Source organism: Thunnus maccoyii, chromosome 6 (assembly GCF_910596095.1).
Source record: "Thunnus maccoyii chromosome 6, fThuMac1.1, whole genome shotgun sequence".
In the NCBI taxonomy this organism is placed as follows: Eukaryota; Metazoa; Chordata; class Actinopteri; order Scombriformes; family Scombridae; genus Thunnus; species Thunnus maccoyii.
Window position 1 is genome coordinate 18,739,987 of NC_056538.1, and position 27,331 is coordinate 18,767,317.

At 39.7% G+C, this 27,331-nt stretch overlaps 1 protein-coding gene across 1 annotated transcript; it reads right to left on the reverse strand.

Moving 5' to 3' along the window:
• Positions 1-8,932: 8,932 nt before the first annotated feature.
• ppp2r1bb (protein phosphatase 2, regulatory subunit A, beta b) lies at positions 8,933-27,210 on the reverse strand. Its single transcript, XM_042414001.1, has 15 exons — positions 27,064-27,210; positions 26,337-26,427; positions 25,998-26,098; positions 25,436-25,668; positions 25,096-25,243; positions 24,794-24,949; positions 21,184-21,298; positions 20,956-21,026; positions 18,708-18,842; positions 17,287-17,460; positions 17,002-17,062; positions 11,215-11,369; positions 10,849-10,991; positions 10,642-10,733; positions 8,933-10,554 (listed from the first exon to the last, which is right to left on the reverse strand). The coding sequence occupies exons 1-15, from the start codon at positions 27,139-27,141 to the stop codon at positions 10,538-10,540; spliced, it is 1,770 nt and encodes a 589-aa protein (XP_042269935.1). The 5' UTR covers positions 27,142-27,210; the 3' UTR covers positions 8,933-10,537.
• Between the last annotated feature and the right edge of the window lie 121 nt (positions 27,211-27,331).

Genomic DNA, 27,331 nt, shown 5'->3' on the forward strand with positions numbered 1-27,331 from the left:
CAGGGAGAGGGTCCTCTTCCATGGAGGCTGCCATGTGGCACCGCCATGTTTCTACAGTAGCCCTGAACGAACAAACCAAACACTGGCTCTAGAAAGGGGCTTTTGCATTCTTTGCAAGTTTTGCAGCCACCGTACGTTCTCCTACACACTTGGAAGGGGAGGGGGAGGGAAGGGTTTTTCAGTTGGTTGCAATCCGCAGCCTCACCGCTTAGATGCCTCTAAATCCTACACACTGGTTCTTTAAGACTGTGTTGAATCTACTTGAAGCACACAGATGTATCTTCTCTGACAGTTGATCATGATGATGATTTTAAAAAGCTACTTTTCATTGGAATAACAGGACGACGAACATCAGAGGGTTGAGATGAGATTATTAGACCGTGACCATCTGCCAGACTGTGTGACCTTGAGTGGTCGGGGGTTAAACTTGTAGGACTGTGTGTAGTCACATTAGCCTTCAGACAAGACAGACAGGCTCAGTCTGTAGCCTCAGCTGAGCAGATATTTTATAGAGTTCACAGTCAGACTCTGAAGTACAGAGTGGTTTCTTTCTAGCTGCAGTTACCAGTCGTAATGATGGCTACAACATATGGACCAACTGTGGTTGCAGTCCTGTGCATGACTTGAAGGCAAAATCCACCCTAAACACCTTTAACAGTGTTGCACAACAGGTTATTTTCATTCTGCATTAATCTGTTGTTTATTTTGATTAATCAATTAACCTTTTGGTCTATAAAATGTCAAAAATAGTGAGAAGTGCCCATCAAAATACCCTAGGGCCCCAGCTGACATACTCAAAATGCTTGTTTTATCTGACAGTCCAAACCCCAAAAATATTCAGTTTAGTCTCACAGAAGATCAAGAAAATGGGTAAATATATACCTTTGAGGGCCTTGAATCAGAACATTTTGGGCATTTTTTTTTTGCTTAAAAAATAACTTAAAACGACTGATCGATTATCAATATTGCTGCAGAATAATTTTCTGTCCATTGATTAATCGACTGATCATTTCATTTCAACAAATGAACACTGCTGGATATGTACAGTGTATTCCTGAGCCTCTCTTGTTCTTCATTAGTGCACTTTTTTTTAATTTTTTTTTATTCCTGAGTATAACTGTCCAGTATGACATCATGTTGAGATATTTCTGGCCTTGCACCCATCTTACATCAACGCCAAACACTTGGGTTTTTGGTGTGTGAGAAAAGGCTTACTGAGTCACTGTTATACTCTTTTGACTTTTAACTATCAAACAGATGTACTCCAGCAACAATGGGCTCAATAGAACAGCATGCACTACAGCCACAAGACATGTTGCAAAACAGGTCTTGTGGTTGCATTAATAGTTCCACCCTAAAATTTACAAACCATTTGGTGAGCTGGATATGTTTATATGGCCACACGCCCACGTTTTATTGACAGAAATCAGCTCACACCCAGTTTGTGGGTCATGTTGAGAATGTCTTTTGGAAAGACAACGAACCACTTGAGAACAAGAGTATGAGGCAGCTTGAAGGTAAAATAATAATTCTGGAGTTTACAGAACAGTGAATTGTTGATACATGACAGTGGGAGGGTATTTAAGGGTGGATTTCGCCTTAAGTGGATATTTTGATGATTGTTTTCTTGCATTGTTAATGGTCAGGCTAGAACACCTACAGGACGATCTGTGGAAATTGAATACTGGAGCACTTTGACAACCAAGGGAAGAAGAGATGTAGCGAGAGAGGAGGAGGCGAATGTGTTGGAGGTGGAAAAGGTTTTGTATCGCTCTGCTGTTTCCTGGCAGATGAAACAAACTGTAATCTGTAGGAAACACCTTTTCTCCTCTCTCTTCCCCACCAATAATGGACACAAAACAAATTTCTTTCAAAGAAAGACCAGACACAGTAACACTTTATCTGATTGTTGATTTAATCCAAGAAAGAGAGCAACACTTTTCAGCTCATGACGAGTGTTCTTTGTACAAATTAGGGGTGTAGTGAATCTTCAGTGCACGCTCAAGTTGCACCGAGGGGAATTTTTGTGTTGAACGTGAATAGTGTTCAGTGTGCCTTTTTACTTTTTCGTATTTTCAATCTAAATTAAGACTATGAATAATACCATTATTTCTGGTTGGACCCTTTTATCATTTATTTTATTATGATTACTTATGATTACTTTTCTTTTCCTGAAAGTAAGTAGAGCCAGGTTTTACAAAGGTACAAAACCAAAGTCCCTCAGAAGTTTCCCTGTATGACCCACCGTGTGGAGTTTTGGAGCTTCTTTGTCAGCTTCTCTACCGTGCTTTTTCTTGTTGGTCAATCAGTGTATGCCATTTAAAAGTATTATAGCAATATTTCTCTAGTTGAAGACTAAAGTCATGAAGATTCTAGTGGACATGTATCCAAGTATCATAATTTCACCTCCTGCTGATAAAACAAAAACATCAATCTATCAATAGAAATCCAGTTTTATATTTACCTTCATTGATGTTGACCACACATAAGCTAACTTGCTGTTGAGATTAAAAAAAGGTTTATTGAACATAATATTGTGGGTTGTTCTTGTGTGTGTGTGTCGATGAGTCACATCATTTGTCAGTGTGTTTTGACAATGCTTTAAAGCGGCTCTGTTTGTGTTCATCCTGGTTGTTGAAACACGGTTACAGAGCTGACACTTAAAGTATTTTCTACATCACATCTTCTCCACATAACCCAATTGTCCTATAACTACAAACTGCACCCATCTGATAGCACCCCGGGGTTTTCTCGGTGTTGGTGTGGGTTAATGACTTGGAAAAATGAATCGCACCAAGTACTCCGTATAAACTGTTGAGTCATAGTTGAACCTGAAATCATTTCAACCAGAATTAAAGCACCCGAGGCGGTCAATCCAGCAGGAGCCACAGGACTGGTTCTGTTGCATCGTTTAAATATTTATATCCTGTAATGCCAGGCTTTAACTACCAATGACTTCAGTTCACTTGTACTTTTGTTGATAGGGCTAATAGTCTCATAAATTCCTTACATATTTCCTGTCACTACCTTAAGTGAACACGCTAACATAACTACACAGGAGATGACAGATTTGTAGTTCTCCACGTCAGATAACAGAGAAAGTACCAGGATGTTCAGGCAGTCAGAGGAAGTATTTGAAAGAAAAGATATTTTCCTGTCTGTAATGACAGCATACCTGGACAGAATTACCCCGAGGCATTAAAACTGTGTCTGTCTGCTCTGACAAATACGAGAGAAAACAAAATGTGCTCTTGTTTGCAAGTGCTATCTGACACAGGTTTGGTTAGAAGCAGACATCAACTCAAACTGATGATTCAGACACAACCACAGCATGATTATCACTTCTGACACATTAAAGGGTTAGTTCACCCACATTACAGAAAAAAACATTTTCTCCCTTACATGTAAGTGGTTTCTAGCCATGCAGATAGTTGTGGTTTAATTTGCCCTGGTTTTCAGATATGTGTCTGAGATGTCTGCAAAGCCAATCATACCTTAATCATTTCCTAATGGACCCTGGGGCAAAAATCTGACCCTAATGACCACTTGTTTGTGGTCAAATATAAATTTATTCAGGAACATTCACTGTTTAAATTGTGGTACAGCAAGACAGGTAATGATGCAGGACCTGCCTTAGGGCCTCTATCATTTCAACCCTGTTTAGTGGTGCATAGACTGACTGACACCACATTTAATATGGTACATTCAGAGGCAGTTGCCCACAGTTGTGAGCATCGCAATAGAAATTTCACTTATGCCCATTATGTGCAAGCAAATCTCAGAGACAGATATCTCAAAATCCAGACAAATATTTTTTTTTATTTGGGGGAACTAACCCTTTAATGACAGAATTCTACTGCCATATTCTGCCATACTATTTATACCATGGCAGCTATCCCTTTAATATCTCCAGGTGCATTTGTCCATTGTGGGCAATTTTGAACATGCAGTACTGTTACTGCTGCTGGATTAATAGGATGAAGTACTTTGATTTGTCAGGTTTTTAGTAAATGTCTGGTTTGTAGAACCACTAACATTTTTAGAAAATGTACTATATCACAATATATATTGATATAACAATACAAAATCACATACATTGCGTTGTATGATTTATGATTTCCATATCACCCACCGCTTACACACATCTTCTAGACAACCAGCTGTTTTGCTTTTATACTCAGTGTTATCAGGCTGGAGGGAGGACTGAATAATTCATCGCCAGTGATAAGAACCGACCAATGTCTGACATCACATGTAGTCCATCTCCATGGCAATCACCTGTCAATATTTATAAAACCACGCAGACCTTTCTGATAGTAAAGTGTAGACAAAGGGGGCCCGTCCTCAGCCAAGCACTGATTGGCTGATCGATCTCAGCTGCACATCTGAGTAGAAAGTTGCAGGGCTGTAAATATTCAGTCTGTGAATACAATTGAGAGCAAAATGTGCCACCAGAAAATGAGATGACTTCTCAGCACTGTTTGTGCCTCCTGTGTGGAAAGTATCATGTAGAGGGAACACGTCAATCCAATCAGCCCACTTAGACAGAGAACAGCTAATCCTACTATTACACTGCCAGAGGTAGGTTGAGGGGCGGGGGGGTGGGGGGGGGGGGGCACTATGTTCATGGAAACCAGGGTCTCACTTCTTTTCCTGGGATCAGACTCTGTGCATGACACGCTGTTGGTGCTGCTGAGCCAAACTGATAAGTCTGAAACATGAGGATGGGTCACACATGCTCATGCTCATGTAAACTTCCCCTCTCATACTGTTTAGGCCTCAGCTGACGTAGCATTGCATTTTGCATCCTTTAATGCAAACTTAATCTGACTCTCTGGAAAGAGCGGGGAGTGTCTCTGCACGAGTAACAAAAATAAATTCTCCTTCTCCTTCCTGCTCAACACCTCCCGCTCCTGCATGAGAGATAAAAAATAACACCAAGTAAAATGTTAAGGGTAGTTTGACACACTTTGATTCTAGATCTGAAAAAGTACAATCTCAACGCAAATTTCCCTGCATTCGAGTGAATGCCATTTTCCAGTTGTGAATGTAGTTATTTATAGTGTGTATTCAGTGCTGTTGTCTGCTGCTGAGACCTCCAACAAGCTGCCTGTCACAGACACTCTTGGGGGTGAGAGACAGAGAAAGAAAGCTGGTATTCTTCTTCTTCCTCTTTTTTTTTTCAAAAATATCACAATATCAGAGGCCTATTCACTCATCAGGCCACAGTATACTGTAATGACATCAATGGTCGCCATGACAACAGGAGGAGGGTGGATGACAACATCCTACTGCGTCTTTTAGAGCAGGAGATCAGAGCACTGTTCAGGATTAGTGCCGCACAATAAAAAAATAAAAATAAAAAAAAAAACAGGCTGAGAGACAAATGTTCAAGCTCTGAACGCTGAGGAAAAAATGAACTCCTTTTAAAAAGCTGCACCTTTTCTCTGATATCCACCATGCAATAAACACACACACACACACACAAACACACACACACACACACACACACACACACACACACTTAAAAACTGCAAGCCCAGTGCAGCAGACAGGCTTTGTAGCAAGTGAGAGTGACGTAAATGCTGTGGCTCTGCACGGTGCGTGTGTGTGTGTGTGTGTGTGTGTGTGTGTGTGTGTGTGTGTGTGTGAGGATTACCGGTGGAACAAAGATTTTCTTCGCAATGAAAAGCTTATATGAAATCAGCTCTTCATTGAAGGTCACGCTGCACTCACAGACGTGTGTCCCCCATTATTTAGCCACATTCCCTTGTCTCTGAATACGCACTGAACACACGCTGGCCGGCAGATGGACAGAGCCAGAAATCCCAGTACAGATGACCCAGTAGTGCCTGGAAAAAATCAGCTCCTGCAGGCTCTGGAATGGATGTCATAGCCAAGCCAAGAGTCACACACACACACACACACACTGCTTGAGCGACCTTTGTGTTTTCTCTGCTCTCACCGCCACCCCGATATTATTCTAGAGAAGAAAGTTTGTAAGGTTTATAAACAGTGAATAGATGACAGAATGAGAGAGGTAGGGGGGGAGCAGAAGTGACAAGGTGACTTGGGGAAAACATGTGGGCCAACGCTCCTCTTCTTCCTAACTGATGTTTGTCATTTGTCACCCTGAGAGCATCTGACCTCACAATGTGTGTGTGTGTGTGTGTGTGTGTGCGCACGCCGTTGCTGCGTGGGGGCTTTGCTTGACTCCTTTCATTATAAATGACACAGTCCTGGGAGGCAGCTGCATTGACGTCAGGGCTCTCAGTGCTGTCAAGTGCTCTGGCTGCTGAAAATCCCCCCACCGCCTCCCCACCCTCAAATAACAGGATCTAAATAGGAAAGAAATAGGTTGCTGCTGTTTCATTACTGCCTCATGAACTCAAGTGGATTTAGGGGAGGATTAGCCTTCGTCCTCAAGTAATCGTGTTTTAATGAAGATTTTTGGTTGTAGTTTAAAGCTTGGCATGTTCCTCTGCTTCTAGCTTTAAAAAAATAAGTCTTCATAGACTGTCTCAAAGGTTCCATCTACGATCAAATCCTCCTCCTACCTCTCACCATTTCTTTAAAAACATGCCCCGCCTTGAAGATACTATATTCTAAATAGGTCTCAAGGTGGCCTCGCTGTAGCAGAATGTGCTGACATACAGCAGCTACCACCAACCTGTGCGTTACACTATACAGTATGTGCATAATGTGCTTTGGCGATGAGGGATACTGTAAAAGGGCCGGGTGGAGGATTGGGAGGGCGCATGGCTCTGAAGGGAGGGCTGATGGGAGATTTTGAGGAGATTAAAAAGGGAAGGTTGAGATTCTAATAAAGATCTCTGCCATCTGATTTATTGCCTTAATCCTCTGTGCTTATTGCTCATTTGGAATCAACAAAAAGACGAGCGTGTTGAAGATCTGCTGCATATAGCAAAAAACAAAGTACAACTACATTAGTTATGCAAAAAAAAAAAATGATGAAAACATTTTTTCATGTGTGAAAAAACTTTTACTCTCCCCAGCAGTAGTCAGGGTGAGGGCAGGTGTCAGGGTGACGCTAGGGGTCAGCTGCAGATCCCGCCTTGCTCTACATGGTTCCCTGTGGCCAAAACAGCCCGGAGGACCTGCACTTTCATCTACACAGCAGCTGCCTACCAGGTCAGAGCTGACCAAATATGAGATGAGGAACATGTGAAATGAATCCCACATTTATTTGGAGTCCTTTACAGGCTGAGAAAATATACTTAAAAAGCGTATAAAGATTGTTACAAAGCCCGCAAAGAATATCCAAGGAGTTCATTACATCAGTGAATTATAGTGGATGTTGTTTGTTTTTTGTATGTACTCAACAAAGTGTATATTCCAGTGTTTCTGCCATTGCACTGAACACTGTTTGCCAAAAGCACACAACCAGAAACACATCACCCCCTCCGTGAAGCCTGGGGGTCGCAGTGTCATGCTGTGGCTTCTCTGCAGCAGTCCCTGAAAGGCTGGCGAAGGTTGAGGAGGAAATAAATGCAGTAGTCTGTAGGAGAACTGCCGCTTAAGAAATGTATTTTCCAGTAAGTAACCAATCCCAAACATAGATTAAAAGCTACACAGGAATGGCACCAGAACAAAAATGTTAAATCCTACAACAACAGAGTCCAGAACCAAGGCCAAACCAGAATTTTGACAGTACTTCAAAATTGTGATCCACTCCATCACTATGCAGCTTGACAAAGCTTGAGCAGTGTCCAAATGTGCTGACAGACCTGACCACGTACCAGATACTGACATGACGTGACAGCAGTGAATATTTTAATCATGCAGCAGCAAGGCAAATGTCAAAAATTATGCCTGCAATTGCATTTATCTTATCAACTTACAGTTCAACTGCTTTCAGTTGTGAGACAAAAACTGACATTTCAACTGTTTTCATATTTTACACAGGTAACAATTCAACTGCTTTCAGCCTTACATGTAATTTCAGCCTACAATTGACATTTCAACTCTCACTCTTCAAATGACACTTCAACTGCTTTCAGTCGCTACATCTTGGTTGTTACAACTGACATTGCAACTGTTTTCATCTTTCACCAAACTGCTTCCAACTCTTCAGCCTTACATCATCTTTCATCTCTTACCCTTCAAATGACAATTCAACTGCTTTCAGTTGTTATAGTAAACACATTTCAACTGTTTTCATCTTTCAACTTAAAACTACTTTCTTCTTACTTTTTAAATTATATTTCTACTGCTGTTCTCATTCTTCAACTGCTTTAAGCGCTTCAGTTGATATTTCAACTGCTTTCATCTTGTATCCTTTAACAGAGCTCATCTGCTTTCAGTTACTGCACTTCCATTTCAAGGAGTTCAACTCTATCAGTACTTTTACTTAACTAATACTTCAATGAGACTCAGTGTTTACACAAATTTCTTCCAGCACTTTCATTTTAACTGCTGTTTCAATGATTTCAACTGTAAAACTGTCAAAACAGCTATTTACAGTAATCTTGTAGGAAAAAGTATGACTCATGGGAAACTTGCAATTATGCAACTGTATGAGTATATATTTATGTTTGACTTGGAGTGATTTTACTAATGTTAAGGGATTTTTATGTTAGCTGGTTGGAATCTTTTTAATTTTTTTTTTTTTTTTTACATCAATTGGATATAAATTGCACTTTGTGTTGTGTTTGATATCTCATGTCAAATCATTTTAACTGCTAATAAAACAAAGCAGTTGTTTTGATATCATTTCCTGTTGCTTATCATCATGCAGTAAGAAATTGGCAATTACAGTGCCAAGAGGTCTTGATGTACTGAAGCTGTAACTAGTTATAAAAGAAGGCTACACTGGTTCCTTTGTGTTACTTTATTCAGATCAAGATACAGTAGTACAGCATCCCAATTGTGAAGAGATTTCAAAATAAAAATAAAAGCACAGACTTCGTGATACAGGACAATCAACAATCAAGGTTTATTCAAGAGAACAAAATGAGAGGGGAGGGGGAAGGAGGGAACAGCGGGAGTAGTTCAGGGAAAGACAAAAGTTTCTTTTTTCAACACAGACGATACATTTATTCAACCCGCCCATAACCATCCCAGCTCCCACCCCATAATAAAACATTATGCAGTCTTACATACACATGCTCGATGTCCCCCATCCCACTTTCTTTGAAAGCATGCACTTGTTCTCCATCGTGTATGGATCCACTAGCAAGCATCGTACACTGACCTTATGCTTCTAAATCTCATACACAGTGGAGGACTTAGCATAGACTTATGGGGAAACTAGGTGGCTCGAGGACACAAGGAGTGCCGCGGTTTCATAAATCCAACGAACCTGATAGCTGTAGTCAATTTAGTTTTACCATCCCATTAAACGTCCAAGGAAAAGTGTCCCTTACAGAAAAGAACGTCTCTTTACAGAACAGGACAGGTGAAAACTGTTTACCCAGGCATACTAAAAGAAAACACCACCGCTGATCAAAGTCATTGGCACAAAAATTAAGAGCAATGCCGAGAGCATACTGCAGAATAAAATCGCAACTGACACACTACTTTTCCCACCCTTGTACATCAACAAAATCACCGAGGATTTGGAGTAGGGATAATTATAAGCAACACTTTACGACTGAGCTGGTCCCTATTACTTTGGGTCGAGGTAATTCATTTGTTTGACCAATTCAATCTGTGTTGCTGCAGAGAACAAACTGTGTAGAGGGAAAGGTTAGTCTGGTAGATGGAGTTGGGAAAGGACACTATTTGAGATTGATTAGTACATGCAATCAATGAGAGAGTTCATCAGATTACATGCAGTAATGGACACCCCCATTATTTCGTTGTACAGAAAAACCCTGTGAAGCATTTAAGAGACACAACAGGTTTGGTCTGGTGCAAAAAGAGACTGCCTTATAGACCCGCACAGACCTTTCAATCACTTCTCTGGGTAGCCACATCAGTGTCTCTGGGAAAAGAGAGCGATCAAAGGGCTGATTCGAGAGGAAGCTCAGCAAAATAAACAGCTTGTTGCACCATCTGCTGCTCAAAGTTTAAGTCTAGCACTGGGAGAAAAGTGCAGAGAGCTAGCACGGCGCTGGGCACTGAGTAGCGAACATAGACATGTGGTATGCTGTGATGACTGTGGCTAAAGTACAACAGTGGCCAAGGATGTAAAAAGGGAGGAATGTGAGAGGGGTTGTGATTAGCGATGCCTAGCTAGTACAGTAGCACATTAGTCAGCATGCACCACTTAATGCAATTTCATCACATTTTGCCTTTGTTAAAGCACCCATTTACAGCAAAGCGGAAGGTTAACAAAGAAGCCTGTGCTATGCCTGGACATGGACTACCATTGTACAGTCAAAAAAAAAAGGAAAAAAAAGAAGAAGAAAAAAACAGAGAAAAGAAAAAAAAAAAAAAAAAAAAAAAAGGATAAAACAATTGTTAACAGCTTTCTCTATACATTTACCAGTTGTTCCTGAACATCAATAAATATCTTGTAAAAGTGTTGCGGTGTTGTTTCGGGTGGTTGTCTGGTTTAGCCGTGTTGGGTTGGTTATGCCAGGGCCAGAACTGTGTAGAGAGGAGAGAGCGATCAGTTTTGAAGATACATAGCATACTAAGCTTGTACACACTGGAAAAAAGAAGAGAAATGCTCACCACTGATAGCCTCCTGGGCAAAGTACTTGACATCCATGTCTGTGTCTGTGGCCAGTTTCTCCAGCACTGGCTTCACTTCTGTTTGAAGGGCACTGGGGACAAACACAGAGGAGGGAAATTATTAAACAACTTTTCAATGCGGGTCCGATTTCTACACAGCAGCACATCTTTGTCACTGTGGAGAGAAGCATCTGATGTTGAACGTACTTGCTGTCGAGGACGGGGCCGATCTTCTGAAGGGACTTGGCCACATTGAAGCGTACGTTGGCCACCTGGTCATTGGACATCTTGAGGACCACTGGTAGCATCTGCTTAGTGGTGATGTCCTGGCCACAAGCCTCTGACAAAGCCTAAGACACACAACGGAGGTGGTCACCAAGGATGACAAGTCAGTTACATTTACAGAAAAAATATGAATGTGGTGAAAAAGGGAACTCATGTAGATTTAGACAAAAGCTGGTGAATGGTATTGGGGAAAAATGGGTCTCATTAATGGGTTGTTACATCCTTCAAAGTTACTCCAAGGATCTAAACATGAGAGCAGGATTTTGGGAGCTGATGGTATTGACTCACGTTGATGCAGAATAGAGTGGTCATCCTGTGCAGGTAATTGGGGTCATTGGCCATGCCCAGCACTTTGGGCACGATGGTGTTCTGAGCCCACTCGGCTCCGAACTTCTCCACCAGCTTCATGAGGTTACAGGTAGCTGCCTCACGGATGGCATACACTAGAAAACAACAGTGACATTAATTAATTTGGCACACACGTGAACTGCAAGGGAATCCAACAAATTGGCAATCAAGAATGTATCATTTTATGTTTATTGAACAGACAACATTGACCTAATGAAACTGCTTACAGGAGGTTTAAGCTTTTCTAATGCACTTCAAATAATTCATGTTTTTTTCTTCCCCATAGAAACCTGCTGCTTCAATTCAAGTGTGTGCTACAGAAGTTAATAAGTTTCAGCAATGTTTAAGCATAAAACTATTTTTTTTTTGTTTTGGCCCTTTAGGGGCTGTGAACACAACAATAACATATCACCTTTTAAGCTGATATGGCAAACTTGTTAGCCAACAGTTGCTAATTATTTTCTCATCCAGCAGTTGCGGGGCAACATCATTCATTTTGAGTCTTGTTTGTGGCCACCTAGTCAACATTCACTCTTTTAGTTCCATTTTTGTCTCTACCAACTCAAAGCTTGGCTATTTTCACCAGCTGGTTACTAACTGTTTGCTATTTGGTGCTGGGCAGGTAGTGTACTGCTATACTGTGCTGGGTGCTGCTGCAGCTGAAGACATTATGAGAGTGGTGAAAGTAAACCAAAACAGTAAATTTGCGGGCTAGAAAAACTAAACAGTGAGCTGAACCTCGCTATAAAAAGGTCTGTAAAGCTGATCTACACAGCCAAGTGATAATTCTCTGTAGACAAAATGTAGCATTTGTCAATTGCAGATGTACCAACCCTGGACGAATGTTTTGAGTACCACTTCAGCATCCTAGATGCGTCAGATGCAAACGACTGCTGTTTGTACAATGAATTATTGTACATAATTTGCATACATACGTATTACAGTTCATTTGCCTACATGTACCAAACAGACAAAAACGTGAGCGATGCACTGATATGAAAATTCTTGATACCAATAGCAGCCTGTTTTGAAAAATATCTGCAGAGGACAGTACTGCTAGTTGGTCATTTATTTAGTTGTCCATTTGTCTTTCATCTGCCTAAACATAGCTTACAACACAATTTCACATAGACTACACACTGACCTACCACTACTGCTGCATTTATATAGTTTCTATTGTTTATACCTCCACAATAATCAAACTTTAAGCCAATTTGATGTCTGAATGTATGATTTGATGACAATGTAGCTGTAAAACCCTAACCAGCCTAAACAGACCATTTCGTAGCCATGGAGAAATAAATATTTTAGAGCTGGTTAATACAATCGTGGTCATTATAGGTAGGCTATTACTCAATGGTATGATGACTTAATAACAATACAGGCTGAATATGAACATGGCTGTTGAAACCGTAAAAGCAATCACATCCCTCCTTACATGTTGACTTAATTTGCGAGGGAGGGGGGTGTTTCCTTTGCTTGAAATTTTCCTAGAGTAGGAAAAGTTATAGACTACAGTGCCAACATACACACACACCCCGGTAACTTTCTACGTGATGTTATTTCTGAAACACATGCACTCGCTTTTTAATCATCGTGTCATGATCTGCTCCTTTCATTACGGTTATGGGTTTGGCTGCAATAATAATTATGAATACAGTACTATGAAATTTCACGTTTAACAACCTGGGGGGAATGAATCCAGTGCTGTGATTGGTTGAACTCTTCTTCTTTTCAGCAGGCTAGACACTGCTGCCTCTTGCTGTTAGACTCGAGTACTGCATGTGCACAATTGAACTTAAAGGCGTCACCAGCTTTTTGCGTAGTTTAGAGTGATAAGTTGTACCAGCGTACTTTGATGTCAAGATGCGTACCTGCTACGCAAAATGCGTACAGGTTGGCAAGTCTGCAATTGTGAAATGCCAGGATGTCCGAAATAAAACCTATGTAGACTATATGACTGCTGCCTTAATAAAAATTAAGCGCAGAATATATTTGTACACTGGATGATACAGCTTGAAAAAACATTCAATAGAATCTCACAGTGGCAGTACAGTATATCTTAAGATTAGAAAATATTTTTACTTAATATCCTGGTTGAACATACTGTGAAAATTTTCAAATCAAATCAGTATGGTGAATGTGTTATAATGATAGAAGAGGAGTTCTTTGCAATAGTGTCAGTGAGGCAAAGATTCAGGGGCTGATTTCTGTAGTCCTGTCTTTCTTTGAAGGGCTTATGTAAGGGTGGCACAGCCCTAACCCCAGCCACAGCCACACACACACGTAGAGAAACTCACACCAGCAACATTCCAATGATGTAACCCAGCTGGCCCTTTGTCCTCAATAGCGCGCGTCTCTCTCTAATTGGAAAACTCAATGAAGAGAGCACTATATACTCTGAGGAAAAAATTTATGCATAAGACAACGTTCTTGGTTATAAAATAGAGCAGGGTGTGTTGTGTAGCTCTTTGCTTATACAACTCTTCCAGCATTTGAATATGGATGATTGTCTCTCAAGTCACTCTGATCTGCTAGATAGGGAGATGAGCCCCGGGCACAAAGGCCCAGGGTAAAGCAGTTCAGATATACGCTTCCCCACAGTAACCCAACTTTGTGGGGGTGGGATCGATGCTTGCATGGATTGCGATGCAGAAGTGGAAGTTTCTACATTGATTCACAAATGTCAAAAATCGATTTTCGAAATGTTAATGACGTGATGATGATGAAACAAAAAAGGCGGAAGTCAACTGCGAGGGCAGTGAAGAACCCAGACAGTCCACAGCGTGCACTCGCTAGAGTTATCTTGTAGTTCATCTTCAAAAAAGGCAGCGGTTGCAACCATGTTTAGATTTAATTACTAAATAATTACCTTTGTGAGACAAACGTGACGTATATTGTGAACTTTTTATGACACTCAGAGATTAACATTAACACATTGCAGCATTAAACAACTCAGACTGAGCACAGAGTTATTTTCTTGACCTCAGAGTTGGTTTGTTTCACCTCAGAAACTCTGCACACGCTCAGCGTGTTGTACAGCGATGTCTTTCCCCTGAGCTAACGGTGCAGCAGAGACGCTGCTCTCCACTGCTAGAGACATAATGCATACCTGCCAACCCTGGACGAATTTTTTGAGTACCACTTCCGCGACCTAGATGCATCAGATGCAAATCATTGCTGTTCGCACAATGAATTATTGTACATAATTTGCAAACATACACATGACATGTGTACATCAAGTGCACACATGCAGCAGTCAAACAAGACAAAAATGTGAGAGATGCACAGATATGAGAATTCTTGATACCAATGACAGATTTTTTACAAAAATACGTGCAGATGCAACTACTGTTAGTTGGTCATTTATGCCTGTCTGTCCATTTGTCTTTCACCTGTCTAAACACAGATTACCAAGGAACACAATTTCACTCAGGCTACACACTAACCTACAACTACTGCTGCATTTATATAATTATATTGTTTACACCTCCACAATAATCAAACTTTACGCCAATTTGATTTTTGACAATATGATTTTCAGCTAATTTGAAAAGATGACAGTACAGCTGTAAATCCCAAACCAGCCTAAAAAGACTATTTTGTGCCTACGATTAAATATTTTAGAGCTGGTTAATACAACAGTTCTCATTACAGGAAGGCTATAACTCAATGGTATGATGACCTAATGATAATACAGGCTGAATATGAACATTGCTGTTGAAACTGTAGAAGTCATCACATCCCTCCTTAAATATTGTGCTTAATTTGCAGTGAGGGGGTGTTTCCTTGAAATTTTCCTGGAGTAGGCAAAGTTATAGACTACAGTGCCAACACACAAACACACACACACACACCTAGCAGGCCACAGGCCCATTCTGCCTTTTACATTTTTTCGTTTTGTTATTTAACCCTTTTTTTTCCATCGTGCCTCTGCTCCTCATATTACGGTTACGGGTTTGGCTGCAACAATAATTATGAATATACACTATGAAAAAGTCACATTTTACAATCTACAACATACGAACAATATATCCGAACGTTACTTTGCCACCTTAAATGCCCGATGAACAAGCAAGCTAGCATGCAAATTACGTAACGTTCTGCCGACATTAACATAAAATATTTTCCCAAAGTTGGAAGCTCTGTGTTAACTAAACACAATTCAAACTTTCCCCATCCACCCCAGTCCGTTTATGTTTACAAAGGAGTTAAAAGTAGCGTCCTCAGTTGAGGAAAAAGCCAGCTGGAGTGAGAAGGGGGATCGAGAGGTTTAAAATCAGTGACATGTTGCTTTCAATTTGCAGTCTCTTGTAATGTCATTATGTATTTGTCAATCATGACTATATCATGGATATATGGACCATATCGCCACTGAATCCGGTGCTATGATTGGTCGAACCCTTCTTCTTCTTCTGTTGCTTTTCAGCAGGCTACAAGCTGCTGCCTGTTGCTGTTAGACTTGAGTACTGCATGTGCATGATTGATCCATAGATTTATGAATTGAACTAACAGGCGTCACCAGGTTTTGTGTAGTTTAGAGTGACAAATCGTACCAGCGTACTTTGATGTCAAAATGCGTACAGGTTGGCAGGTCTGATTATGTTAACAAAGCGGAGCACTCCTCCCCCTCATTTTGTTATTCTCATACAGGCAGGAGACTGTAAGATGCTTTCAAATTAATTAATCCATTAATTACTGCAATGAACTTTTTTTAAATAAAAGGGCTGCGGACCATTTATCTTAATTGCCAGTTATGTCACATAATGTATTTCAGTGGAATAAGGACACCAGTGAATGGTTTGGCAGTATACTGAAGTAAGAGACTGAAAATTGTGCTCCCTTTCTATTCATTCAACCGAGAATTGGTTTTGAATCAAAATCAGACACCATAGAATCAGAATTGAATTGTGAGATTCCCCCCTACAATAGTGAGTTTTAACTCCATTATCTCAATATAAATTTCACTGCAAGAAACAATGTTAAATTAAGTAGCTTGAGATAAACATACAGAAAGTTTAACAGCACGAGAGGTCAGTTAATTTATACTATGGTGTCTAGTGACACAGATTCTGATGACCACTTGTCAAACCATTGTGCAAATGGATGAAGTTATCTTTGCTCACTCTGTGTGTCACCATGCTCTTTCCCTCCTCACAGCGTACTGTGCATGGAACTAGAGAGAAGGAAGGTTCTTATTCACAGCCTTTTTACTAACATTTATATGTTGGCAGAGATCTGCGAATTGCCATGTCTCGTCCCTCCCTTAGTTCTTAATTTTCTCACCACCACCCCATATGCTCATCAATTCCTCCCCTTCTACTCGAGCCTCTCTTTGTCCTGTTAATGATACAGTATCAGAGGAGGAGAACTGTCTGCAGACTTGTCGGTGAGTGAGAGCAATGATGCTCTGGGATATGGAAAATTAATAAGTCAGATACAATAGTAGAGACAATTAATGCAACCTTGCTGAAGTGTATAATGAAAAATAAGCAGATATACCCGGATTTGTGTGTGATGATATTCAGAAAAGGGCTACTGCATTATAATGGTGACACAGGATGAAGCAGTAAGGATTTGAGAGTTTTTTCCCAGAAAGGTGGTTTGGGAATTAATTTCATGCCATTTAGTGGCTTTTTTTTTTTTATACACAGTACACATAGTCTATTATATCTGCTGATGTCTGATGTAACTACTCGGAAAATTTTAACCCATGAGAGTCCTTACCATGGTCAATAAGCCAGGCCATACAAAGAGTGTTGAGCTTCTCGTCGAAGAATTCCACTCCCTGAGGGAACAAGGACACAACGTAGTTAGAGCAATTTCCTGGACGCCTACAGTTAAATTAGGCCTGATGAAGTATGGTTGTCTGCACATTGCTATCTATCTATCTATCTATCTATCTATCTATCTATCTATCTATATCTATATATATATATATTCTGCTTCAATGCATGGTACTAATTAGGAAGACCTTTAAAACATATTTTATATTGGTTTTCAGAGACTCACCAGCTGGCCTGCCAACAGGGGCATGTACTCTATGATGGCTAGGCGGACCCTCCACTTTGCGTCCTCTGCTAGCTCCACAATGGCCGGCAGCAGAGACTGGGAGAGCTGACGGATGCCAATCACCTCATTCACACAGTCTAGGTTGGAAATGATGTTGAGACGCACCTCAGGGCACTATGAAAGGAGGATCATTGAAATGAATAAGTTAAGCTAATGGCAGCACATCTTTATTACAAGTAAGCCTCCAAATATTAGACACATTTTTACCATAAATCTGCTATAATGTCAAGCAAAGAGAAACTTTTTTTCAGCCTTGTATTGGACAATTGTAGTGCTGCTTTTTACTCTCTCAAAGTACAAATTTCTTGGCTCTGGACAAGCCAAGCTACTTTAGTCACTCTAAACAAAATAGATTAGATCAAGTACTGTTGTCCAGAATAATGTAACCCAGGTTTATATCCAAGAGCCTTAAATGGAGATGTGCTTTAGTTCTTATCTAGACAGGATATTAACAATGGGAAGAGCTAAAACAAAATTTCATCCGCGTATTCCAAAAACCCGACACCTAAAACTGCACAATAATTTGCCACCATCTGCCAGGCTCGTTAACTTAGCAGCCAAATAAGGCACAGAAACAAGTTGCAATAATTCATCTCTTAAGGGGAGTAAGATGGAGAACGTTCTTCAGACATGTCATTCATTCAAAACTGTCCTCAGACAGTTGTGTCTTGAATTATTGAAATTTGTGAGTCAAAGCTGTCAGTTTGGACTGTAATCAAATTAGACACTCCTGGTCTTGTTTTGTGCTGTGAGGAAAATGGGCCATCTTTAAATAGGACTAAGGAGAGCAGTGGCAGAACTGTCAGCTTCAAGCCTTCCAAAACATTTATATACCTTTGTGTCCAACCTGCCAAACTCCTTTGTGTCTAACCTGCCAAACTCATGTCTAATCTCAATATGCAAATGAGTTCCATGGAAATGTATTCATTGGACTTTAGATGTGACTGGGCCATTGTCGCTCTAGATGAACCTGTTACGTTAAAAGAAAGTACACGGACATTCCTTAGCTAAAGCCCAGAGCCACAGATTCCAACAATCCACTGCACTTACAATTATAAAAGCCCACTGCATCTACAATTTTATTACTGTAACAGCTCTAGACACAAATATGTAATCTTCTAATTGTAAGGTCTCAGTCTGGCTGCCAACTGCATGAATTATCCTCTTACCAGGTCAGGAGACAGCTAGGTATATCTGGTGAGTGCAGCTAAGTGGCTTTAACCTGTCTCAGATGTGCTGATCACTAAAGGCCAAAGGAAGTTGATCAAACACAGACCCCCATAAGGATATCCAAAGCCAGCAGTGTAGAAAATGGGGAAACAAAATCGCGTCCAGCAATCACAAGTGTGCATTTCCTTTACCTCGTCCTTGAGCTGAGCCAGGAAAAGAGGCAGTAAGTGCTCTATTGTGTTGTCCTTGCCCAGGATGGTCGAAAGGCCCATAATGACTGAGGCGAGGGCTGACTTCACATGCTGGTTGGTGTCTGAAACAAGTTCCTGGTCAGGGACGGGACACACAGGAGACAGAGAGATTAGAACAAACAAATAGTTAAGAAAGCAAGTACGTAAGTAAACATCTAGACTACTGCTGTTGGTCATATTCACAACACACTACAGAAAAGGAGGGCTGTAATCTATGTGGGAGTAAATACACAGTAAAGTGGGCTTAATACTAGTGTAGACAACAGTCATTGCAGTCAAGTACAGTAGTTTGAAACCTTCAAATATGATGTAGACAGGAACAAAATGGCATAATTTTGAAAATGGATATTACCTGTCCCCATTCTCTGATCATATTAAACATAACTGATACCAAATAATGCAGGATTAACAAATATTGTGTGTTATTATTGTTGTTGTTATTTTCTTCTTGTTATGTTCTTCCTGTATCATATGGAAGGTTTTAGTAGAAACTCATTGAGGGCTAAAACTTTTAGCGCTTTTGAGAACATACTTTTTACTCCTAATCCATAACAACATGCTGCACAATCAAATCATTACCGAGCCTATGGGGAAACGTATGCAATGTGTAAGTACTAAGTGCCACAGTACCAGACAAGTCTTGATTGGTACTATTTGTTGTTTCCACACCTCTCTACATTGGTCTGTCAGTTTATTACTACCTGTATAACTTTGTTCCCACTGTCAATATGTTGTCAGTATAAGCTGAATGGCCCTTTGCAACACTAATCTGTTCCCTTTACAAACTGGAATTTCTCTGGTCTGCCTCCATTATTGAATATAAAAAAATAAAAATAAAAAAACACAACTTGCAATGATATAATAATTTTTAATCGGTGGCGCTACAATTTAACTTACAGTTTGATATAACAAAAACAACAGTGCCATCTGCTGTTTAAAATCTGAACAACACTGACAGATTCAAATGCCTCACCCTGACTTTTCTAACAGCCCTACAAAACATACATTCATTTCTAGCCGGTTGTGGTTACGGTTAAGAGTTTTGGGCATCTATAGGTAGATGTTTCTACAGGTTATATCAGACCATCTCTTCTTTAGTTAGCATGTAAATGATGCCAACTTTAACATGTTTCATCATTTACTAGAAATCAAGAAAATTTGCCGTTTCATCCAAGATTTTGTTGAAGGATACTTTTCTTCCATAGCTTTAAATCATCATTCTATCAATTAATATATTCTAGTCACCAGCTGAGTTAAGATATGGGAAAAATCTGGGGAAATACAAAGTCAGTCGGGCAAGCAGCACTAGTGGTTATAAAATAACACTGCTTGTAAAGAAAACCCTGGTTTTACCAGAGTTGGGAGAGAAAAAAAAAAAAAAGCAGCACTGATTCTAAGAAACATTGCGATGTGGACAATTCTGGATTGTTTAACAAATGTCAAAAATGGATTTTCTAAATGTTAGTTAATAATGTAATGTTGACAGAACGACAAAAGGCAGAAGTCAACTGCGAGGGAAGTAGAACATACAGACAGTCGACAGTGCGCGCACGCTAGATCATCTTCAAAAAAAAGAAAAGAAAAAAGGCAGCGGTTGTGAGTATTTTTTGATTTAATGAGTATATTGTGAACTTTCTACACCGTCACTCAAAGACTAATGTTAGCGAAGCAGCGTTCTCCAGCAGTAACAAATGATACTGGCTGACCAACACACACTGCAGCACTTAAAGAACTGAAACCAACTCTGAGGCGAAGAAAATAACTCGATGTGCACTTTACAGCAAACATTAGTGGGTTTTCACTTTCATATCCATATGGGCTGTTCAGATATTCTGATTAAATTGACAGATTGTTTAAAATGTGTGTGATTCTTTGGACTACTTCTGTTGCTTGCCCTATTGTCAACGCATTGCATGATATTAGCAGTCGAGCTGGTGAATAAGTAATCACTTAAGAAAGGAATAACAGCCAAAACTACAAAAATAAGACCCAGGTTTCCTTTAAGCGGATGTCACACCACCACATGTCTGCATAAATGCTTTGGGTAAGACTATAAAAAGACATGCCTCTAGTCTTTTTCCACTCTTAATAACACAACAAATCAAAGAGTCTTAAGTTCAACTGAAAAGTGAATCGCCAGAGAGATGCCACAAAGTGGCAGACAGAGAAGTTTTTTTTTCTTTTTTACCTTGACGCACGGCAGAATGTGAGTCATGATGATTTGCTCACGATTGTCCTCTGGGAGGTTCTCACAGAATTCTAACAAGAAGGAAAAAAGTACAGTCGGTAAAATATGGAACAGTCTGGACAAGAAGCTGAAGCATTGCTCAGTTTAACCTATGCAATTCACATTTTTCAGCAAAGTCTCCATCAGGCATTCATACTTTTACTAATGAATGTGTACCCATGGACTCACCTTTGACTTTGTTGGCTGCTGCGGCACGAACCTCAGCTTCACAGTCCTTCAAGAGATTCTGGAAGGCCGGGACCAGATCGTTCTTGGTGATCTCTGGACCCACTGCTTTCTGGAGCTACATTCAGAGAGAAAACAACTTCTCTCAATATCCACACAAGTGAAAAAAATATCAATACAAAAAGACACTGGATATTAAAAATATAGAAAATGGCTCCGATATTGGATCTAATATTGTTTAAAGATAATAAATGAATAAAAAATATTGCTGAAATGGAAGTAAGCAAGACAGAATAAACGGGGGTAATAAAAAGATATGAACACAGGTGATTTTACCAATTATTTGACTTACAATTTGAAATGACATTTTAGCTGATGTAAAAGTGAAGTGAAGGAAATGCTGACAAATTGTGGTCAAGGTGGATGTGTGTGCAGCTGGTGGTTTCAGCGATTAATAAGAAATATGAATTCTGTTTGCTGAGAAGCTTTTCTGACTATCAAAGGTGGAGCTGCCATTTCATCAACTTGGGCAATCAGCTAACAACAATGAGTATGCTTACATGCACAGCATTCTGCTATTACCCCAATTGCTCAACAAACCTGGTTATGGCTTCACGCACTAAAGTCCTGAATGTATTACAACAGCCTGGATAAGGACTGTGAGTACAGAAACCCAGTTAAGGATGCTCTACTCAAACATTAAATGGGTTACTGTGTCATATAAATATGTTGTTCTACTTTTCTTAACTGTCTGCAATTGTGCAGCATCATGGATACATTATAATGTCAATATAAAGTCTTGAATTATATTACTTGTTATAACACTAAATGCCAAGATAAAAATAAATAAAATTGTCCAGTTATTTGCATTTCAAATATTCTGCAACTTAAGGCCAATTCATGCTTTCTGTGGTTCCATACATACTACAGTCGAGGGTCCGTGTTGGTCTACTACATAGATGCATTCGATGCATGTGCAAGAAAAGCTCCAGTGTTTGTTTTTGGCTGAACAACAACAAAAAAAGCCAAAAACAGAGAATGTAATGTGCGACCGCTTAACGAAAATAGGACCAGGGACGGGGAATACAGTATATTGGTGCAAGAGATGAGAAGCATCAACAAGCATTTTAAACAACATGCATTTGACCATCAGTAAAATTAGAGCTGCAACGATTAGTCAATTAATTGATTAGTTGCCAACTATTAAATTAATTGGCAACTATTTTGATAATCATTAATTGTTTTGAGTCATTTTTTAAAAAGGAAATTTTTATTATTTGTATTATTTTATTTCCAAGTTTTCTGATTCTAGCTTCTCAAATGTGAATGTGTTATGTTTCTTTAGTCCAGAGTCCTCTATGACAGTAAACTGAATATCAATGATCAACATTTTTCACCATTTTTTGAACAAAACAACTAATCAATTAATCCAGAAAATAATCAACAGATTACTCGATAATGAAAATAATCGTTAGTTGCAGCCCTAATTAGAATAATGTTCAAAGATTGGCAATAAAAAGAAAATAGCCTTTCCTGAATTAATTTAATAGGTCAGATGCACTCAATTTTCAGCTCCAGTCTGTCAGGTTGAAGGAGGAGCATTAGAAGACTTAATTAAACTATCATCTATCTATCCATCTAACTATCTTTTTTTGGGTGGAAAAGATTCCAAACGTTTCATTGCTGCACTTCAGTTAAGACTTAAGCACAAACATTTGAGAAAACACACTTATTTTTGTGAAACCCATAGTCACATGACGATTTTATTATCAAGTTCATCTCTGGATCCTGTTAAAGTGATGGATCTGGGACATGTTTTGCCTCACTGAGCACAAACACTGAAAGCAATTCACGGAATCAGTAAGCCTAACTCTGTCAAAGATGAAAAACTTTAAACAACTTCATCTGTTGTTTGCAAGTTATACAAAATGGTATGCTGCATTAGTTTGCAAGTGTAGTTTCAAACATCACTGCTAAACCATAGAATTACATTACACACAATTTCCACCAAATTAAGACAAATGTAATTTCTACTTTAGTTTCTCACACGCCTGCCTGGTATCTGCCTGGTGTTTCTTGATCTATGAAATAGTTATGAGTGAGTACATGAGCACATTTGTCAAAATGTCAGTGTGTTCCATTCAGCAATAATCTTAACAAAAAGCCACATATGCAACAGCAAAACCATAACTCCGTTAGCAATTGTTGCAGCCTGATCCTGGCTCAACATTAAATAGGAGTTGAAATTAGGCAATATTTATAGTGTTACAAAGCATTTATTTTCATTTAGATATTGATCTTCAAAAAGGGTAATGATTAGAGATGCAATGATTGCAATTTTCTTGGCTGATATTGATTTGTTTTTTTTGTTTTTTTTAAAAGTCTGACCTGCTGATTCTGATTTTGGCCGATTCTGATTTTCTTTCTAAGACAGCATACAAACATTTACATGATGAACTTTTAAGTTCACTGAAGTCAACTCAAAGTAAAATACTGATAAAAATATTTGTCAGTGGCACAGTTAAACACTGGTGGGTACTACAAAGTAATTTCATATCCTGTTTTTCACCTATAATATTTTCTAACTTCCTAAATATGACCTTTTTTTTTTTTTTTTTTTAGTATAATCAAAAAGCACTTTACTTACATAGCAAATATCAACTCTCATGTCATTTTAATAGTGATTTGTAGCACTCAACGATTGTACAGTTTTTTCACTCTGCTCTACGTATTTGGTCATATCTAGTTTAATAATATATATCAACTGTGTTAATTCAATTTACTATTTCCTATTTTTCCCCACAGATTGAAACACATAGCAGGATCCATGTGAGTGTGTCAGATAATGAGAAAGAGGTTCAATTAAATATATAAACAAAAACAGCAGCAGTATTAACAGCAGAGCCACACCTCAGTTGATTTTCAATAAAACATTAAAGCCAGACTTTACTTTAAAAGGGTAAAATCATCAGGTTCCAGGTAAACTGCATGTCAACAGCTGAACACATCCCGGCGTGTAAACTCCATGTTATATATAGGTTATTTTGGGCTGAACCAACTCACCATCTGTCCCATCTTGAGCAGACCTGGGATGGACCATCATGTGGCTATGTGCAGCATGTGTGTAAATTTGACCGGCAAAAAATCTGATAAAAATCTTCGATTGCTAGTATGTCTTTAATATTAATAGATTTGTTAATGTGAAGTTTGACTTGAGATCGCAGATACACTGGTATTAACTTGAAGGGGTGCAGAACTCACACATAAACTATCAAAAAAAAAAACCCACTTTAATATATTTAATAGACCACATTGCCCTCAGATGTGCTAACATTTATAATGTTTTCCTGCGTCATTCAGTTTTGCAAAATGTGCCCACACAATATCATTTCCACTCTGTGAGCGAAGGGAAATGAATGAGTCTTGGCATTAAGCCTTTGTTTGAAATGTGCAGACATCAATATCGTTGAAGATTAATGGTTCTTAAGAACTGGACAGCTTTGAGGCAGCTCTAAATACAACTTGATTCTGAATTGTCATTTTTAATTTAACATTTAGTCAGGATTACAGTAAGGAAAGGAGGAAGATAAATGGACAAAAGATAGCCTCTTACCTCAGAGAACTTGTCAGCCACCATGTAGCGAACCCTCCAGGACTTGTCCTCTGCAGCCTGGCGCAGGGTTGGCATCACAAGGGTCTCCAGGTCCTCCTGAGGCAGCAGAGTGGCAATGCTGACACAAGCTTCCACTGCAAGCAGCCGCACGGAGTCCTGATGTAGAAAGGTAATGGGATCAGTGTTACCATCACTGGGTTTAACAGTAAAATAGAAGGGACTGTAGAACATAGGTGAAAGGTAAGATGATGTGGGGTGCAACAGCTGTTTAGTTTAACATGGAGGAAGACAAGTGCGCGTACCTGCTCATCAGAGGCCAGAGCAGTGAAGAGGGAAATGATGTCACTTTTTACATAATCCAGCTCCAGGACTTTGGCAAACTCCCCCAGTTTAGATGCTGCAGCACGGCGCACCATAGGAGTGTCATCTGAGCACAAAGTGCGGAAATGCCTATAGGAGACAACCACAAACATAAATTCTATTAGGGACACAAAACTAACTGCAGAGACAAACTTTATTTGAGGCTTATTTCAATCACAGTAGGATTACTTTTGGGGAAAAAAACATTCCTAAATGTCATAAATACTGCATAGACTAAGAGCACTTTCAAAACTTTCTTCATTTTGCGAAAAAGTCACTTACTGGCGGATCTCAGCCTTGACCGTGCTGGAGACACGGGGATAACAGACGCTAAAGAGGCCACAGGCAGATGTGCGAGAAGTGAACCAGTCACCACTGGCCAATCGCTTGACCAAGGGCTCAAAATGGACCTCCAGGTCAACTGGAGAGTGCTCCTGAGAGATCTTCCGCAGAGACTCCACGGCTTTATCTCTGACTACAGTCTCCTCCACTGTTGCTAGGCTCTCCAGAGGCGGCTGTGTGTCAAGAGAGAATAGGGTTATACTTTATTCTTCATGTATTCACACATCCAAGATATTTTGATGCAGTTTTTGGAGATGTAAAATTTACGTATAATTGGTGGATAGTGTGCCAATTTTAGGTTTTACCTTCAGTGCTTAAACACAGTATTTGATATAAACAATTGATGTGATAGTCATTTCACTTAACAGGATTTATCCAGGAAAATTGTTTTTGCAAAGGTGGCAGGCTCACCATTACTGCTTAAAGGCGGGGCAAAATGTGATAGCTTAATAAACAAATATTTACATCAACTCTCCAGGGACTTAGATACCACAAAACTCACCAGGAGACAGTGGACATACTCTGGCCCTCCCACCAACATGGTGAAATTGCCAAGTTGCTCAGCCAAGGCCAAGAGCACCTCATCTTCATCATAGATGGTGTCTAAACGGTGAAAGAGAGGTCATTATTCTAACTGACATTCTTGCATATACAGAAACACTTGTAAGCATATATTCTGGTGAAAGATTTTATACCATGCCTAACAGTTATTGCAACGACTTGGACTGGTCAAAAGTACAACACTTAAAGCTTTTTATTATGCGACAACCTTGTGAAAATATATAGCTGCTGTGTCACAAGTCAGCTGACTTTAATGACTAAAAAGGGCTGACTTTATTACCTGTGAGGAAAGGAAGGAGTTCAGTGCGAGTCCTCTCTACACCAAGGGCCAAAGCAATAGTGGACAGCTTCTTGATGCTGTTCAGTCGCAACTGTAAACAAAATGGTCAAAGTTAAAGAAAAAAAAAAAGTAGCATTCATAATAAAGCTTACGCAACTTAACAATCAGTGTGAATGAATAAGCATCATTACACCCTGCTAAGCCGAGTCGAATCTACTAGACAATTATTACGGGAAGTTACGCTAGCTAGCGTTATAAATCGTGATGAAATAAAGCAGCTTAATATAAATGCTAGTTTTACATTAGTTTATGGGGAATACATAAGCTAATAACAGTGAGCTCAACCCACTGCGGCCTTGGACGTTCTGCTGTTGTCATTGCTAACTTTAACGTTAGCCGAAGCTTACTGCTCGATGCTACGTTAAAGCGCGAGTGGCTAAACCAATGACCTGATTAGCTCGTCTCACCCAATTCATTTTATTAGCTTAAAATTACAGTTAGAATTATGTCAAGGGCTACTCCAGATTAACATTTAGCATCGTAACTCATGACACCAAACCAGTTGGATTGGCCAGGGTGCGCCCGGTTAGAAAATTCCTGATAGGCCTTGACCGGGAACATTAGCTAGGTAGCACTCAGACGTCCGGCTTAGAAAATACACCAAAGGCGGCTCAATTTTCTACCGTACAACATAAAATACGATTCAAAAGAAAAATAATCTTATTACCTGAACATCCTCATTTCGCAGTTCATCAATGAGAACTGCGATAGGGTAGAGAGAATCGTCTCCATCAGCTCCTGCCATTTTGGATACTGTTGCAGTAACAGTTACCGAATGGCGCTGTTGTGTTGTACTACGGGGTTTCCCTCCCTCTTCGCTGCTGCTGCTTTCAAGTACCCACCGACAAAACCGCAGATGATCAACTCTCATTTAAATGGTGCCAGCTAACTCATCACAAATCAAATAAAACCAAATTAAATACTTTATGGCAAAC

Excerpts from the sequence above, each read along its gene's own strand:
- ppp2r1bb (XM_042414001.1), bottom strand. The coding sequence starts at position 27,141 with ATGGCAGGAGCTGATGGAGACGATTCTCTCTACCCTATCGCAGTTCTC. Across the intron at positions 25,669-25,997 it reads AGTATGTCCACTGTCTCCTG|CCGCCTCTGGAGAGCCTAGC; the intron begins GTGAGTTTTGTG and ends CTTGACACACAG. Across the intron at positions 11,370-17,001 it reads GGCCTGGCTTATTGACCATG|TGTATGCCATCCGTGAGGCA; the intron begins GTAAGGACTCTC and ends GTTGTTTTCTAG.